The sequence below is a fragment of the Somniosus microcephalus genome, chromosome 9 (assembly GCF_052327205.1).
Source record: "Somniosus microcephalus isolate GS21.2 chromosome 9, FLI_Smic_1.0, whole genome shotgun sequence".
NCBI classification, from domain to species: Eukaryota; Metazoa; Chordata; class Chondrichthyes; order Squaliformes; family Somniosidae; genus Somniosus; species Somniosus microcephalus.
In genome coordinates, this window is record NC_140995.1 from 178,090,584 (window position 1) to 178,108,520 (window position 17,937).

A 17,937-nucleotide genomic window follows, 5' to 3' on the forward strand; every position below is an offset into this window, starting at 1 on the left:
CAAGTCTCATGCAGCTTTAAGATCGAGCTACGCCATCACAGCAGACTCCAGGAGGCCTCCTGCATGGTTCACCTGGTACATGAGGGAAAATGTTTTTTTGCGAGGGACTCTGGCAGTGGTGTGCTGAGACAAAGTGTTTTCACTTCGAAACTGAGGTGTTTTACCTGTTACTCTAATGGCTGCTGCGGCAGAAAACAAACAATTGCCATTTTGTGTTAAGATGCTGTTTTACTTGTTTATTTCCACGTGATACAATTTCTTTTAAAGGAAAAATGGATTCGCTTTTTATATATACACCAAGCTGGTGAAACTATAGTAAAATAAAGAGCAGCATAATAAAAATGTTTTCTTTTTGTAGAAACAGCGCAGTTACTGTTGATAGTATCTGATGGACGAGGTCTGTTCTTGGAGGGGAAAGAGCGAGTTACAGCAGCTGTTGAGGCTGCTCGACACAGCAATATCTTTGTTATCTTTGTTGTACTGGACAACCCTGACTCTAAGGTAAGAGATAACTATCCAAATATGGGAATAGAGTTGATGGCTCCAGTTGAAGAGCGAGCACCAGCACGGGTGCATTGGGCTGAATGGCCTCATGTGCTGTAATCGCTACGATTCCATACTGTTGAAGCATTTTACTCCACTTTGTCAAAATGAGGTTGGGGGGAGCAGAGATAACTTGCATATGATTGAAAGCCTGTAAAGTTATAGAGCTGAATGAATGAAGAAAGTTAACCGACTATTACTTGGGTGTATAATGCTGCTTATAGATGAGATGGTGTTTGTTTTGTGCGTTAAAGTAACAAACCCTATCCTCTACGACACCATGCCATTATCTTAGCCAGTAATGCAGCTAATGTTATAACATTGGGGGAGGATTAATGGTTTGCACGCCTTCTGCAACTTTTTAACTGTTTCTGCTTGTACTTCCAGGATTCCATTCTGGACATCAAAGTCCCTATATTCAAGGGCCAAGGAGAAATGCCAGAGATTAAATCATACATGGAAGAATTCCCATTCCCATTCTATATAATTCTACGAGATGTGAATGCCCTCCCAGAGACACTCAGCGATGCTCTCCGACAATGGTTTGAACTGGTGACTGCAGCTGATCATTAATGCAATGGAAGGCACATGTTTGCTGTTGTCCATTGATATCGCAAATTATTTACCGATGCACATACTGTAATATTTAATGTACTGTTAATGCGGATTAGCAGGGAAGAGAAACCTTTGTCCTGTGACTGAGAATATAACGTCAAGACTGAACTTATAATGTGAAATGTTCTATTCACATTGAGAAGTGCACCACTGTGTTCATGGTGGTGTTTGTGCCAAAGGCACAGTTTAATGTACTGAATGTGAGAACCTGTCCAAGGTTTGAGTGTCAGATATTGTTTTGTAGTGTGGTTACTTGTTGCAAATGTGACCTTTACAAATATAAACTTTAGCATGTCCTTTGGAAATAGCTTCTTATGTTGAGATTATTGTATTTGAATCTTTTTGTATGTCAATAAATCATATTACTAAAGACCTAGGAGGCTGTCTCCAGCTGCTTTTTAAAGGGATGTTGGTTATTTATATGACACATCATCCATTTAATGTTGGTGAGTTGGGACAAGAACTTGTAAATGACATGCTTTAAATATTTATAGCCACCTCCAGAAGATGTATCACCTGCATTTTATTTCAAATATCAGTGTGATTGAGGGCTGGGTGTCACACTTTCCTTTCACCTGAGCCCAGGTTGTTGCGGTGAAATCATCTTTCTCTGCAGTCCGAGAGGGCTTTGTACAAAACTAGTTTGGGCTGTCTCGATCTAGTTCCTAGTGGGCCTTGGTTGCTTTGGTCATTGTGTGGGGAAAAATGATAATGAGCTTACTCTCCTTTTTAAACGGCTAATCATATACACTTGCGTCGTGCAACACTGAAGTAAGGCATCCTTGCACTAAAATATTGTGGTCAGGGTTGGTCCTATGGACTTTTTTGTGACTTTAGTCCAACAAACTGACAATGCTGTACACAATTTATACTGAATTACAGGTTAAAGGTAAGATAACATGTTGAAGGCTGTGAATCTATTACACAACTGTACAAAGCTCATATAAATCTTAATGGAATCATACAGCACAGAAGGAGGCTGTTCAGCCCATCACACTTGTGCCAGCTCTTTTAAATCGAACCAATTAGTCCCACTCCCCTGCTCTTTCCCCGTAGCCCTGCAGTTTTTTTCCTTTTCAAGTATATATCCAATTCCCTTTTGAAGTATTGAATTTGCTTCCACCACTCTTTCAGGCAGTGCATTACAAATCATCACAATGCGCTGCCTTATATTATAAAATATTGTGTGAGTGCATAAGTATAAGTAACTGGAGTTTGGCGCCTCCTTCAATTGTCAGTGTAGATATTGTTTGAATTTAACACAGCTCATTAAATTCAATCAGATCATCAGTCTCTTTAGGCAAACCCAGCAACCTCTTCAGTTTATTTTCCACAGCATTTTCATCACCCTTGATTGCAGATGGCATGTCTGTTTTTCCCCGATGCAATTTTAGGCCAGGTACTAGTGACCGACTTTGTCTTTGTTCTGCACCATCTGGTTTTACCGTCCACCGCGTATTGCGGGCAAATCGTCTTTACACCAATGTACCTGCTATATGTGGTGGGGAGTGTACATCGTAATTTCCGCCTTAATTGAAGACTCTAAAATTTTCCCTACCGCTCCTCCCGTCTTTGTTTTGATAAGTTCCATAAAGTTTCTCCACCTTACCCATACCAGCGCTTTTGAAAAATTCCACCTGAAACTTTCAGATACTGACTGCCTGCATTTCTGCTGCCTCTTATTTTTATTTTAGACTTCCAGCATTCACATTCTTTCTATCTTGATTGAATAACACACATCAGCCATTTTCTCATCTACCACATTTCTTTGTAACTTACCCCTGGTCTTTTCCATACTGTCTAATATGAATTCTAAAGTTTCTATAAATGTGCGCTTCACATTCCAACCTTGCCAGACTTTCTCTAGACTGGTCTGGTTTTTTTTCCAAATAGATTACTACAAGCTAGTCTTTTAAGTGTATATTTATGCATGTAAATATATTTATGTATAAAATATGCTCCATGCTGCTTTGTTTTAGTATAGCTGAGAGATTGGCCAAGTCTCTGTCCCTGATATCTTTTTTCTAGTTTGCATCTTTTGGCTGAACTACCAATGCCTCTACTCAGTCGTGCAATAGGAAGCAACAAAAGTCTCTTCAAACATTTACTACTGGAAGAACAATTGATGTTCGTGGACAAACTGCACAGTATTATGAAACAGATAGAGGCACTGGAGCGGGTGCAAAAAAGATTTACAAGCATGATGCCAGAACTGAGGTTATACCTATCAGGAAAGGACGAACCGGCTGGGTCTCTTGAAAAGAGAAGGCTGTGAGGGGTGACTTAATAGAGGTCTTTAAAATTATGAACCGTTTTGATAAAATTGACCCCTCTGTGTCTACTTTAACTCGGGTGCGGGGAATTGTCGGGTTCCCCGAATTTAGTGTTTCCCACACGAATCTAAATGGGTCTGTGAGATTGATGCAATTTTAACTCAATTGGCCAATTGATTTCCAACGTGTGGGAACCCTTGGCAATTGAGTATTTCCAGTCAGAAAGTCACAGAATATGATGTCATCATTGCTGCTGCTTTTAAGGTCCACAGCAAGCCTTGCAACTTCTGCAGGCTTCCAAATTTTACCATTAAGATGGCACGGGAGCCTGCAGGAGCAATGGCCAGCGGGAAGGCAAGAGCTGCCCCAAAATTTGATGAGGCTTCACTCCAGGCATTGCTGGATGGCGCTAGGGCCCACAGGGAGGTCCTGTTCCCTTCTTCAGGGAGGAAGAGGCCTCCCAGTCAGACCAAGGCTGTGTGGCTACAGGTGGCTGGGGAAGTCAACTCCTTGGGGTGCTCACGGCGCACCTGGATGCAGTGCAGGAAAAGATTCCATGACCTTCATCGCACTGGAAAAGTAAGTATGAAGTTTCCATCACCCTCAATCTGATCCCCATTGCCTTTCCTTACCAGCACTCAGCTTTAGCAATCTCTTCCTCCACATCCCACTTGACACTCACATCCATGCACCCTTAGCCATTCCCTCTCTATGCTCACATTCACCTAACTATTCGATCATGCAGCCATCACACTCCCTCTCACTCTGATGCTTTGAACACAACTGACAACACACAGGGAGGGCACTTGGTCTTGCAACCTCACTCCATCTTTGTCTCCTAAGTATCTATGCTATGCAATCTCTGCACTCACTCCTTCATTCTCACTCACTCCTTCATTCTCACTCAACCTCCACTTGTCTCCCTCATTGCAGGAAAAGAGAGCTCACAACAGGAGAGAGCGAGCCAGGACAGGAGGAGGGCCACCCTCATTAGCCCAGCTCACCCCCTGGGAGGCAGCCATCCTGGAGATTGTCAGGGCTGACAGAGATGCGGAAGTTGGGGAAGAACAGACGGGTGCATCCCCGCAAGCTGATGACAGAATAGTTTTCCATCTGTCTCGTTGCCATTGCATGAGTCGCTGATAATGATTCTGAAGCTACATCACATGGACTTATGATCATCTGCAAAATGCAATGTGCATGTAACCTTGGCATCACATCTCTAACTTTTTCCTTGACTCCGCACAGGACCATCGAGAGCCCCCGTCCCCAGTGTGCAGGAGGAAGAGCCTGAGCAGCCAGACTCCTCAGGAATCTGCAACCTCTGAGGGCGCAGCGTCAGCAGAAATAAGCGCACCCAGCACCAGTGCAGACACTCCCCTCGGTGGGACCTTCGGGACATAGAGGAGAGTTGTCACCTGGTGTATCACAGCTCACAAGTGAGCATCAGCAGATTGTGGAGACAGGGACAGCAGTGGAGCGTCCTCGTCGGAGGGCGCAGGACTTTGCCAGCTCTGCTCAGCTGCATGTCGACCCTCTGCCTCTAGGTCCATCCGTAAGATTAGAGGTGATGGAACTCCATGCACAGATGCAGGAGTCTCTGGCAGGTTTTGTCTCCAGGGTCGCTGCAAGTGTGGAGCGAATGGAGGAGTCCATAGCGAACATGAGCAGAGCCTTTGTGGAGTCAATGGCGCATGAATGCATCAACACGGAAAGGATGGCTACCTACGTGGAAATGATTGCCTCCGTGGTAAGGCTGGCTACAGTAGAGGAGAGGAGGGCTATGGCCATGGAGGAGGTTAGTCGCCAGGGTATGGAAAACCTGGTGAGTGTTCAGAATAGAATGACATCTCTTGAGGAGCGATGGGCATCCATTGAACAGAGAAACCAGACCTTCATGCAAGTCCTGAGTAGAACTGTTATTGCAGATACGGGTCCCTATGGCCCCCCTGATGTGCAGCAAGGTGCTCTCAAGCCACTTACAGGCACTGAGGGGGACCTGACCCATGAGAGGGAGGTTGGTGGCAGACCTCAAGGAAGTGGGGGCTCCTCTCTAAGCGCTCACACTTCCATGCCACTGCAGAGCCCTCGATCAGAGCCCCGCCGTAGTCCACACTCAACTGAGATAGACGTCTCCACTCCTGCACAGCCGCAGGAGCAGCAAACTGCTGACGAGCCCTCACAGGCTCGCCACCCCAGAGGACGCCCGCCAAAGGTGTCGAGACAGGAGCAGCAGGAAAGTGAGCAAGGGGCCTCCACATCTACTGAAGTCACAGGGGAACCACTACATACGAGCACCTGTAAGAGGAAAATAAAGCACAGTCACGAGGGTAGTCACTTGGGTGAAGTGTGTATTTTGTAAAAATGCCATCAGTTGTTTGTTTTGCATAAAAATTCTGATGGCAACTGCTACAGTTCTGGCGTGTGTCATTTGGCAAATGGGACTTTCACATTGAGGGCTTAGGATTACTTGCAGTTGTCAGGATGCTGGTGAAATAGCTCGGAATCCGCAGGGTTTGGCCATTGTCGATGCTCAGGTAAGAAGCTGCGAGAAAGAAGCTGCGAGGCAAAAGAGTTTGATTTACTAGGCTAAGCAAACCTGGCCAGGATGAGTGCGTTCCTTGCATCCTGGGCAGCAATGTTCTTGCGTAATGCTGCCGCTGGTTGATGGGCCTCTGCAGGATCATCATCCTCCTCCATCTCCATCTGAGGAGCCACTTGGTCCTCAGGAATCTGCAAGCCACGATGCTGTGCCATGTTATGGAGTGCACAGCAAACCATAACGATTCTGGAGACCCTGGCTGCTGAGTACTGTAGGGCTCCACCTGATCTATCCAGGCATCTGAAGCGCATCTTCAGCAAGCCGATGATTTGCTCAATTATGGATCTGGTGGAAATGTGGCTGGAGTTGTAGCGCTCCTCAGCTTCGTTGGCTGGCCTCCTCAACGGCGTCATTAGCCAAGTCCTCAGGGGATAGCCCTTGTCCCCAAGTAGCCATCTGTGAAGTTGGTCTGGCGGCCTGAATAGCGGAGGCACACTAGACTGGCGCAGTATGAAGGAGTCATGGTAACTGCCAGGGTACTTGGCACAAACATGCAAAATCTCCTTGTGGTCACACACCAGCTGAACATTAAGGGAGTGGAAGCTCTTGCGGTTGATAAAAATACCTGGATTGCGATGGGGTGCCCCAAGGGCCACGTGTGCAGTCAATGACGCCCTGCACCCTTGGAAAGTCTGCCAGATGAGCTAATCTAATCGCTCGCGCCGTCACATTTGTGCGATCCCTGGTGAAATGGATGTGACTGTGCGCGAGGGCAAAGAGGGCATCGGTTACCTGCGTGATGCAAGTGTGCAGCTGACTGGGAGATGCCGCTGATGTCTGCTGATGATCCCTGGAATGAGCCTGAGGCAATAAAGTTGAGTGCGGTGGTGACTTTGATGGCCACTGGTAAGGAGTGTCCACCTGGTCCTCTGGGCAGCAGGTCTTGCTGTATCATTGCGCAGATGTCAGTCACTACCTGTCATGAAAGTCGGAGCTGCCTTTGGCACTGCTGCTCAGTCATGTTGAGGTAGCTGACCCTGTGTCTGTAGACCCTGTTTGGGGGGTATCTCGTGCGCCGACAGGCTTCCATGCACTGGCCCCTTCTGGCCTGTGCTGCCTCAGGTGGGTGAGCAGCAGCCTGGCGCTCCTGCTGGTGCTGGAGGTCCTCTAATACCAAGAAGGGAAGGAAAAAAAGGCCTCCCAAGCTTCTGGTAGACGCCTCCATTGAGGAAGCACTGAGTGAGGGTGGTGAGAGGGGTTTCGCAGGAGGTCACACTGGAGAAGTGTGTGAGGCTCCAACCTTCCACAAGTGTGGTTAAGCCTGGTAAAAGTTGCCCCAGGCCTGAGACAACAAAGTCCTGCCACCTGCAAATGATAACTGATCAAATCTCCTATTTAATGGTTGACCTGCAGCTGATTAGTCACCAAGCCAATAGTACTCACGCCAGGTTTCACAGCCGTGTTTTATGTGGGAAAAGGGTTAAATAGGCAAGGGCCTGTTAAAATGGGATTATAAAGGCCAATTATTGCTTTTAAGGGCCCTAAAGACCAGTCCTGCCGGACTAATTCGGGACCATCAGACACGCCTGGGTTAAAATGGCTAGGTGTCGGGAACCAGGCGGGGGGGGGGGGGGGGGTCCCGACCCCCAGGTTTTGCGATTTTTAACCCCCCACACGCCTCAAAGCCCGGGTGGCGGCTGAGTTAAAATTCCTACGTTACAACAGTGACTACATTTCAAAAGTACTTCATTGGCTGTAAAGTGCCTTGGGACGTCCGGTGGTCGTGAAAGGCGCGATAGAAATGCAAGTCTGCCTGTCTTTCTTTTACTTGTGGGGAAGAGCAAAACTAGAGGCCATCAATATAAGAGAGTCACGAAGAAATCAAATGGGGAATTCAGAAGAAACTTCTTTACCCAGAGAGTGGTGAGAATGTGGAACTTCCTACCACAGGAGAGTGGTTGAAGTGAATAGTATAGATGCATTTAAGGGGAGGTTAGATATGAGGGAGAAGGGAATAGAGGGTTATGCTGATAGAGTTCGATGAGGAAAGACTGGAGGAGGCTCGAGTGGAGCATAAACACTGGCATAGACGGGTCAGGCTAAATGGCCTGTTTGTGCTGTATATCCTATGTATCATAGAAGGAATGGTTACTGCACAGAAGGAGGCCATTTGCCCCGTCGAGCCCATGCCACCTCTGCAAGAATACTCCAGCTCGTCCCTTTCCCTGTAGCCCTGCAAATCTTTTTCATTCAGGTACTTATCCAATTCCCTTTGAAAGCCATGATTGAATCTGCCTCCACCACCCTCTCGGGCAGTATATTCCAGATCCTAACAACTCGCTGTGTAAAAAAAAATTTTCCTCACATCACCTTTGGTTTTTCTTCCAATCACCTTAAATCTGTGTCCTCTGGTTCTTGACCCTTCTGCCAATGGGAACAGTTTCCCTCTATCTACTCTGTCTCGACCCCTCATGATTTTGAGCACCTCTATCAAATCTCCTCTCAACCTTCTCTGCTCTAAGGGAAACAACCTCCACTTCTCCAGTCTATCCATGTAACTGAAGTCCCTCATCCCTGGAACCATTCTTTTCTGCACCCTCTCTGAGGACTTCACATCCTTCTTAAAGTGCGGTGCCCAGAAGTGGATACAATACTCCAGTTGAGGCCGAACCAGTGATTTATAAAGGTTCATCATAACTTCCTTGCTTTTGTACGCTATGGGCTGGATTTTGTCAATGGGAACGTGATGGAGGCGGGACTACAACTTTTTGGGTTGTAGTCCCGCCTCCATCGATTTGTAGCCAATCCACGCGATTTTCCCTTATTGAGCCCGCCCAGTGGGCTCAGCAGGCCAATTAAGGGTGACCCGGTTACAGGTGACATCAGCAATTGACATTTCATCTGTCAAGAGCTTTTGACAGATGAAAGATCAGTGTTTGACAGCTCTGTGAAGCTGTCAAACACTGATGATCTGACTTCTAACTTGAGTCCTTCTCCACAGACTCAGTTAGAAATCTCTCCAGAACAGAAGGCAGAATGCTGCAACTTTTGACAGCTGGCAGCCATTCTGCTTTCTGTGCCGGTGCGATGAGGGACTCCCGAGACCTAAAGGAAGGAAGCCTGCATTAGTAAGTAAAACTTATTTAAACACTTTACACACACAAACACACTTACCTCTGCACTCATGCACCCATCATTCACCTGAACACCGGACCTCTCGAACCCTTTCAGCCCGACGGTCCACCTCGCTAACTTGGCTTGGTTTGGAGCCGTCGGGCAGCCCACACTTCAAGGCTAAAAATAGGGATTAGGCCAAAAACTGCCTGTTAACAGGCAGTTAATTGGCACTACAAAATGCTGGAAAAACTCAGCAGGCCAGGCAATATCTGTGGAGAGAAATTAGAGTCAACGTTTCGGGTCAAAACCCTTTATCAAGACCTAGCACAGGTTGGGTACCCGCCTCCTGTGAAACGGGCATGGGGGTGGGAAGGGTTCGTGCCCCCCCCGATTCTGCAATTTTCCTCCCACTCCTGCCTCCAAACCCACCTCCACGGGGCTTGGCAATTCGAGCCCCATGCCTCTATTTATAAAGCCCAGCATCCCATATGCTTTTTAACCGCTTTCTCAAACTGCCCTGCCCCCTTCAATGATTTGTGCACATATACTCCCAGGTCTCTGTTCCTGCACCCCCTTTAGCATTGTAGCCTTTAGTTTATATTGACTTTCCTCGTTGTTCCTACCAAAATGTAATCCTAGGACTCTGAACACTGCAAAAAAATGCTGCCATTGAGTTTTAGGAGAAAAATTGCAAACCCAGATTAAATGCAACATTCAACAAGACCTGTCACTGGGGGCGGCTCTGGCTATGAGCACATCACTCTGCGACGGCACTGTAGAGCAAGATGGCGGCGGCCGGGTTACCACCGGGCGTCCTGAGCTTTAAACAGGTGAGAATGGGACACGAGCGAGAGGTAAAGCCCGCGACAGCAGCACGGGAAGGCGACACTTGCCCCCCCCCCCCCCCCCCCTCCTCTCCGCCTGGAGGGAGCGAATTGATTACATCACAATGGAAATGTAACCAGATTGAACCACCGAGGGTTCGAATTGACTACATCACAATGGGAAGCAGCGCGGCTCGGAGCGTGCGCTGATGATAGAGGGACAGACAACGCTGCGAACAACTCAGCAGGTCAGGTCAGGTCAGCCAGCATCTTTGGGGAAAGCAGAGGGTGCAGACCCTTCCTCGGAAATAACTGACCTGCTGCATTTTCTGTTTCTGTTTAATCTTTGCTGCAGTTGCAGTATTTTTTTTTGTATTTGTACTGCTCACACATCTGGATCCTGCTGCTGACGGTTCGTCTATTTTTTTTTGCCTTGTTGGCTCTTAACAAAAGTAATAGCCGCTCGCTATAGGTTTGAGATCCGTGTCCTACAACCACCTGTCACCGCGGTTGTGTTCGTATGTTTAAAATAAACGCACGAAATGCTGGGAACATTCAGCGGGTCACTCAGCATAGGTGGAGAGAACAGACAAGTTTATATTTTGGCTGTGGATCATTCAGTATTTTGCTTTTTACACGTATTTTTTAACACTTTGTGAACTAGTAAATAAGAAGTTCAGATGGAGATGGTGGGTCTCCTGCACCGTTTACCAATGTGTGCTACACCGTGTAACATATATCCCTGATGTAACTTTGTAATAGGAAAGTGTGCTTCATATTCTATGAACCTATGGTTCCCAAAGCTCTCCAGCACTGGGGTTTTCCTTGCCTCATGTCTGGGTCTGTTGTTGATTGCCATGATTAGTCAACAACCCCATTATTGTTGTTACATGTGGCTACCAGGATAGTAGAAGGCGAATTGGATGGACCTTAGTCTTTTTTCATCTAGCAACTCCTATGTTCCTATTCCAAACTTCCCACCCCATCCTCCTCCTCTCGACTTTTAGGAGTCTGCAGTAACAAAGGAATGCTTGGTTAATAAAAACACGCAGGTTCTTAATTTATACCTCTGTGGTACTTTTCTTGAGTCTTACAATTGCTAAAGTGAATGCTTTTAAGGTAGTAAAGCAAGAAATTGGAATGGAGACGAGGTAAAGAGAATAAGACCATTATCCTTTGCTCTCTAATACCTGGATTTGAGTTTAGCACAGACTGATGGAATGAAAGTCTCCTTTCCGTATAAGGAATAAGTGGGCAATTTTAATCCAGTTCCTACTGATCACTCAACTACAGGAATGGCAGAGATATTAAATGAGTACTTCACACAGTTTTCACAAAAGAGTGGGAATGAAAGGGTACAACTCCATTATTGTTGTTACATGTGGCTACCAGGATGGTAGAAGGTGAATTGGATGGACCTTAGTCTTTTTTCATCTAGCAACTCCTATGTTCCTATTCCAATCTTCCCAGTGGAGCAGTTAGTTAGGATAGTTATAGATAAGGAAGTAGTACTGAGAACTTGGTGAAAGGCCCTAGGCCCTAATGGCATGCCACCTAGAATGCACCAGGAGGTGTCTGAGAGGAAACAGCAGAGGCTTTTACCACAAGCTTTCAAACATCCTTAGATATGGAAGTTGTGCCAGAGGCCTGGAGGGTTGCCAATGTAATACCTCTGTTCAACAGGGGATAAACCAGGTAACTATAGCCTAACTTTGGGAGTGGGTAAGCTTTTGCAGGTCATAATCCCTAATACCTAGAAAGACATGGTGAATGAGACTAAGTGGATCGCTCTTTCAGAGAACCACCATGTGATGGGCTGAGTGGCCTCTTTTTGTTCTGTAAAATGTTAAGCTTGTCTCTCTCATCCTAGCTGGTCAATATTCATGGTTGCGTTGGTCAATCATCTCACTGGTGCAATGGAGGTGCTCTTCTGAAGTTGCATTCAATCTTATTGGTGGGATAGAGCGGAGGAAATTTTACTCTGCACATAATCTGTGTTGTGTCTTGCATGTAGATGCCAAAAGTGGAAAAATGTACCTCAAAGATCCTCGCAAAAAATATGAATTTAATGCTTTCTTTGAAATATGTGCATGTCATTTTGGTTTAGCTCAGCATTGCAAATGTTGGTGTCTGATTATGTGAATTATTTATTTTCAAGTTCATACATCGACAAAATGTCCTGCGTTTGTACAGGAAGATTTTAAAAGTCATTCATCAGATTCCAACTGAAGGAGATAAGCAATATCTTAAAAATTGGGCGAGACAAGAATTCAAACAGAATAAAAACGCTACAGATGAAGTAAGTCCCTGCTACATTAACAGGCTTTGGCTGCTATTGTGTGTATATAACTTGGAAAGCACCAGATCTGCTTCCCTGTTTCTCCTGGCTAGAATCTGCAAGTACTGTTACAGAAAGAGTTACACAGGAAGATAGTTACTAAATAATAATGGAGTCAAACATCATAGCACTGAGACTACAACATGGCCATTGTCTTCCCGAGCCAGTGAAGTATCTTTTGTCGTCATAAAATAGTGTACATTTCTCACATCTGTATCAGTTTTAATATTAAGAATCTACTGTATTTGGTTTTGTTCTGAAAGTATTTTAATTTTAAGATGCAATGGTCATTTGGAACTGAATTAACATCATTTGGTTTAATGATATATCTTTAGAATTTAATATTTATGTTGCTTTCCCAAGTCCACAATTATCCGCAGTGTTAATGTGCTTTTTGGGGCCGTGGGTTCATTAGTTTGTGCCCCAACATGAGCCGGAGGTCACGGGGCACTACCACAGAATATTTCTAAGCCTGGCGATCAAGGTGTTAGAATGTAACTTTTAATTGTTTTTGAAATACAGCAAAGTGCATGTGTGTGTGTTAGTGTTAGGGTGACCCTACGTCCCCGTTTTCTGGGAACAGTCCCCGGATGAGGTACCGTGTCCCCGGGCAAACAATGTCCCCAGGTAAACAATGCCCCCGGTTCACGAAACTTGTCCCCGAATAGACTAGAGGCCATATTCATTTGAATATGTGCATATCATACCGTTTGACATAATTACAGTTTCGGGTCAATGGACCAAACAGTGTTATTGTACTATTTATAAAAGGTGTCTAAGTGCGCTTCAATAGTGTGGCGTCACATCCGTGATAATTATATGCACATTTGGTTTGCGTTTGTAGTGTATATGTGCAACTGTTAAAATATAGGCTGCTAAAAAAAAATTGCCTCGCTACGCTGCGCAACCTACATTTTCCATCCTGGCTACTTTGCTGTGCTCCCACCCTGTGTGTCCCCGGATTTGGTTTAGAAAATATAGTCACCCTAGAGTATGTGGGTGTAGGTGGAGGGGGGTGGGGGAGAGACATTTGAATGGTAAATCATTTATTTTACCAGTTAAAATTTTATAAATATATCTGAAAGTCTATGTGTAAATGACACTTTGTATGAAACACCAGCAAGTTAACTGAATGATAATCTTACAATACAAAAGAGAAATAACAACCCTTTGGTTTCAACCTTGAGGTAATGTTGCCTCTCCGCAAGGAGAACAGGCAAGAAGCTGCTAGACTGTCATTCAACAAGATCATTTTACCTGTAATGGACCTCATGTTGTGCCTGACCAGTGGCCAAGTAAGCAGCTAGGCACCTCAACCCTATTAAATTTCATCTGCCGTTGTTCTTCTCACATATATATTTAGTCCAATGCATTTTGGAGCTCTTGATCTGCTTCTACCCTTCCTAGTTTGGCATAATTTGTGAATTGAGCCAGTTTGTACCAAACCTCCACGTCCTTCACTCAGCACTGCTTCCCCCACCTGACAGAACTCCTCTAAGTACCGGCAGCTTCACCTCCTTCGGCCAACTTCTTCTCCATTTCCACCGCCATTATCCCAGTGTTGTCACAGTCAACAATACCTAATCTGCCCCTTACTGCCAACAACTTTTAGTTATTCCTCACCAGGCCTTCCGCTCTTTCAAGAGCCTAGCACTTTGGTTGCTAATTGTTTCAGGTATTGTCTCAGAATCACCCTTTTGATTGTACCTGGGCATCTGCTCATTGGCTCCAATGTCGTGAGAGATGTATATCTGTTGGTGCATGTATATAAGTGTCAGCTTGGCTGAATGGTAGCAGTCTTGCCTCCAAGTCCCACTCAAGCATATAATATAGGCTGATACTTCAGTGCGATACTTGGGAGTGCTGTATTATCAGAGGTGCCATCTTTCAGCTGAGACATTAAGCCAAGGTCTGTCTATTCGGGTGGACGTTAAAGACCAGCGTGCTATTTGAAGAAGAGCAAGGGAGTTCGCCAATATTTATCCCTCACCATCGCCAAAACAGATTAAATGGTCATTTATTTCATTGTTGTTTATGGGACCTTGCTGTTCACGTTTGTCCACTAAACAGTGACTGCACTTCAAAAGTAATTCATTGGCTGCAATATGTTTTGGGGGCATGAAAGGCACTATCTAAATGCAAGTTCCTTCTAGGTATGTGAGATTTTTTTTAAATCTTTCTATATACAATAACTATATAGGGTGGAATTTCTATAATTCTAGCCAGTTCATGTACTAAATCTTTTTGGGTTTATTTCCCCCATACAGGATACAATACGAATGATGCTCACGCATGGAAATCTGCAACTACAGGAGCTAGAGAAAATGCTTCGATTAGCAAAATAAAAGGAAGGCCATAGCAATGCACTGCTTTTGGCTAAGATTTTCCAGAAGACTTATGGTTCTGCTGAGGCCTGTTTGGAACATAATGTGTCTGACCTGGATGGAAAAGTTTTCACAAACTGTGGCAGCAGTAACGTTAACAAGTGATTTCCAGTGAAGCAATTGTTTGGAATGACTTGATATCCAGCCGCTGGAAAGTGTGGCACTTTTATATTTGGAAAAATATCTGCAGTTCATGCTTTGCAAGGTCTAAAGTGTAACACTTTGAGACATGAATGTGATAAAGCACATCGGAATTTAATTTTTCACACTGCTTGGGCTGGGTTTTACCTGCCGAGATGAGTTGGGGGCGGGACTGCTGCCTTCCGGGTGCTAGTCCTGCCCTCGGTGACATCTGACGAATAGACGCTATTTTCCCTTGATTTGCCTTGTTAAGCCCACCCTGCGGGCTTGCCGGCCAAATAAGGGAAAGCTGGTGTCAGATGACATCAGTGCCGGTTTTCTTAAAGGGACAGGCCCCATAATTTTTTGACAGATGAATTGTCAGTGTTTGACAGCATTAAGGTGCTGTCAATTACTGAATCACTGTCCAAAGGTGAGCCCTTGCACCCAGACTCACCAATGACTCCTTAGGAGAAAACAGATGGCAGCTGCATGCGAGATTGCAGAAGCCATCTGTCAATTCTCCCGATCAGATGAGGCTTCACAGAAACATCAAATCTTGTCACCTGCCGATACATATAAACAGAATAAAAATATTCTCTCGCCTGTCATACTTACCTGTGCACCATTGCATCCATCACACTACCTCTGCAGCTGTCATTTGCACACTTACACTGCAGCAGCCCCACAGCTCACCTCGCTGACCCTGGCGGGGTTTCCTGCCATTGGGAAGGCTGCATCAGCAGGCTGAAAATGGGGAAAAGCCTCTTAACTGCCTGTTAACAGGCAGTTGATTGGCTCTAACCCCCTTCCCGCTGCTAGGAGACAGGTCCCTGCGCGAGTTGGGGACCCGCCTCCCGGGAAGATGGTTCGGAGGCGGATTGGGACCCGCTCCCAATTTTTTCCCTTTTCCCAGCAGTCCCACCTCCTCTGGGCTGGTAAAATCCAGCCCTTGTTTTAGAATTGTACAAGCTCTGTTGTGTTATAATTGGGTGCCGTTAATCATGCACAAACTACAGATTATTTTATTGTATTTACTTAGACTTGGCTCTATTTCAAAATACAGATCTCTGAACTGCAAGGGGGAAATAAATACTGGTTAATGATTGTATAAATTGTTGTAATATGTGGTGAGTATGTCACTCTGTATTAATATTTTGTTTCAAGTATGACCTTTGTGTTACTTGCAGCGATTTTCAGGGTTGTTCACTCACTCCAGTCCTCATTTGGTGTCTGTTTTCATTGCCTCTTCATGAACATGGTAACTGCAGAGTTGAAAACATTAATGTGCTGTGGTGTTGCTGTTTTAAAATGCCATGTCTTTATATGGATGCATTAGCTGATCTCCCCAGCCATTGCTCTTGGGTAATCTGGGCTCTGAAACACATTTGTGATTATATAGTTGCTAAGAGGGAGCTAGTTTAAAAAAAAACATTCTTATAAAGTCACTGTATAATTTATCACATGGCTCTTAGAGAAACATACATTGGTGTACAAGGGCAGTCGGGTCTTTATGCATACATTGGAATCAGTATATTGTTTGGGGTTCAGGGTGACAATGGTCCTTGAGGTTTGGCTGAATCGGATGGCAAGGGCCTTGCAGATATAATGGGGGTCCGATAATGGCTTCCTTACTGCCTGGTGTTTCCTGAGTTCCACATATCACTCTGACAGTGATATGGGCTACAGACAAAAGTGTGTTTAAAACTGGCCTTTCAGTTTAAGGCCACTGATCAGCTACCCCTGTGGGGGAAGTAGGCCTGAGACCAATTCGAGGCTGATTGCTGCGTGGAGGGGGGGTTGGAGTTTTAGTAGAGTGGGTGGCAATTGATATGTAAATCCTCAGTCTCTGCTCTTGAGAGGTCAGTTTACCAAGATCAGCAAATAAAAATGTTTTACACCTCTGACATTTTGAAGTGTCTGATGGATGAGGCTACATGCAAGAGCTGTTACATATACTAGTAGGTCTCCCATGGCTTTGTTCACAGGTCTCGAGTCTAGAGTATGGTTGTGATGTTTGCTACGAATCTCATTTGCAATTTTACGGCCATTTTTCTGAGTAGTCAAATCCAGGTAATGTAGGTATTTATAAATTGCTGAGCTCAGAGAGTAGTCACAATAGCTTCTAAGCTTCAGGCTCCTGGTCACTGACCAGCTCGCTTTACTTTAAAGGCTATTTTGTACCCATAATCGTGTCACAGCTGGTGTAATACAAGTAGGGGCAGGCTCGAGGGGCTGAATGGCCTACTCCTGCTCCTATTTCTTATGTAAGTATGTGCTAGACAAAAGGGTCCTGAAAAGGTCACGATCCATCAATCCCAGCATAAGTGCTGACCCTGCCAAAGTTGGGTTGGAGTTGAGAAGGGTTGAAGTGCTGAACCCCAGGGTTCAATGTTGGGTCCACTTTTGTTCTTGGTATATATTAATGATTTTGACATGAGTATAGGGAGCACCGTCTTGAAATTTACTGATGGCACAAAAGTAGGAAGTTTGACAAACTGAGGAGGACTGGAAAAAACTTCAAGAAGACTGACAGCCAGGTTAGTGGAATTGGGCAGACAGGTGGCAGATGCAATTTAAAGTAGATAAGTGTGATGTTATTTTTTTTCTCCTAAAATGTATTACAGGAAATGGGAATATACACTTAATGGAAAGGATAAACAGAGAGACCTAGGAATTCAAATACAATTACTTGAAAGTGCAAGTGCTGGCAGGTAAAGTGCAAGCAGTCCAAGATTAAAGAGGTAATAATGAATTTAAGCTAAGAATCTATGAGAGAATACACTTCAGGTGTATAGCTGTTCTACATTATATCAGGACAGAATAAGTTAGAGTTCCTTAACTGCAATGTTATACTCAATCCAGAAATTATTAGATATTTTAAAAAGGAACAATTCATGCTGTTTCTTAGCACCTGAGCTCTGCAACATACATACTGAATCTGACATGGCTATCAAAGCCTCTTCAATGTTAGAATGTTATAAACTATTGCAGGTCTGAAGCAAAAGAACAGATGCTTCAGATTTGGGCTTTAGTCGACCTTTTAAGAGGTTGCTTAGAACCTACCACTTTGACCAAACGTTTGGTCACCTGTCCTAAGGTACCTGCATGGGTCCTAGCTATGCCTGCCTTTTCGTGGGATATGTGGAACACTCTTTGTTCCAGTCCTACTCTGGTCCCC

General features: G+C 45.0%; 2 protein-coding genes across 2 annotated transcripts in view; both read left to right on the forward strand.

The window, feature by feature from the left end:
* The window catches only part of mdn1 (midasin AAA ATPase 1), a 197,742-nt gene extending 196,207 nt beyond the window's left edge, over positions 1 to 1,535 (forward strand). The window contains exons 101-102 of the mRNA XM_085997622.1: positions 359 to 501; positions 931 to 1,535. Of these exons, the coding sequence (XP_085853748.1) occupies positions 359 to 501; positions 931 to 1,116 (329 nt within the window). The 3' untranslated portion in view covers positions 1,117 to 1,535. The remainder of the gene's footprint in view (positions 1 to 358; positions 502 to 930) is intronic.
* A 7,976-nt stretch (positions 1,536 to 9,511) lies between these two features.
* lyrm2 (LYR motif containing 2) lies at positions 9,512 to 16,661 on the forward strand. The gene is made up of 3 exons (XM_085997632.1): positions 9,512 to 9,920; positions 12,073 to 12,213; positions 14,520 to 16,661. The coding sequence occupies exons 1-3, from the start codon at positions 9,876 to 9,878 to the stop codon at positions 14,595 to 14,597; spliced, it is 264 nt and encodes an 87-aa protein (XP_085853758.1). The 5' UTR covers positions 9,512 to 9,875; the 3' UTR covers positions 14,598 to 16,661.
* The last annotated feature ends 1,276 nt before the right edge of the window (positions 16,662 to 17,937 follow it).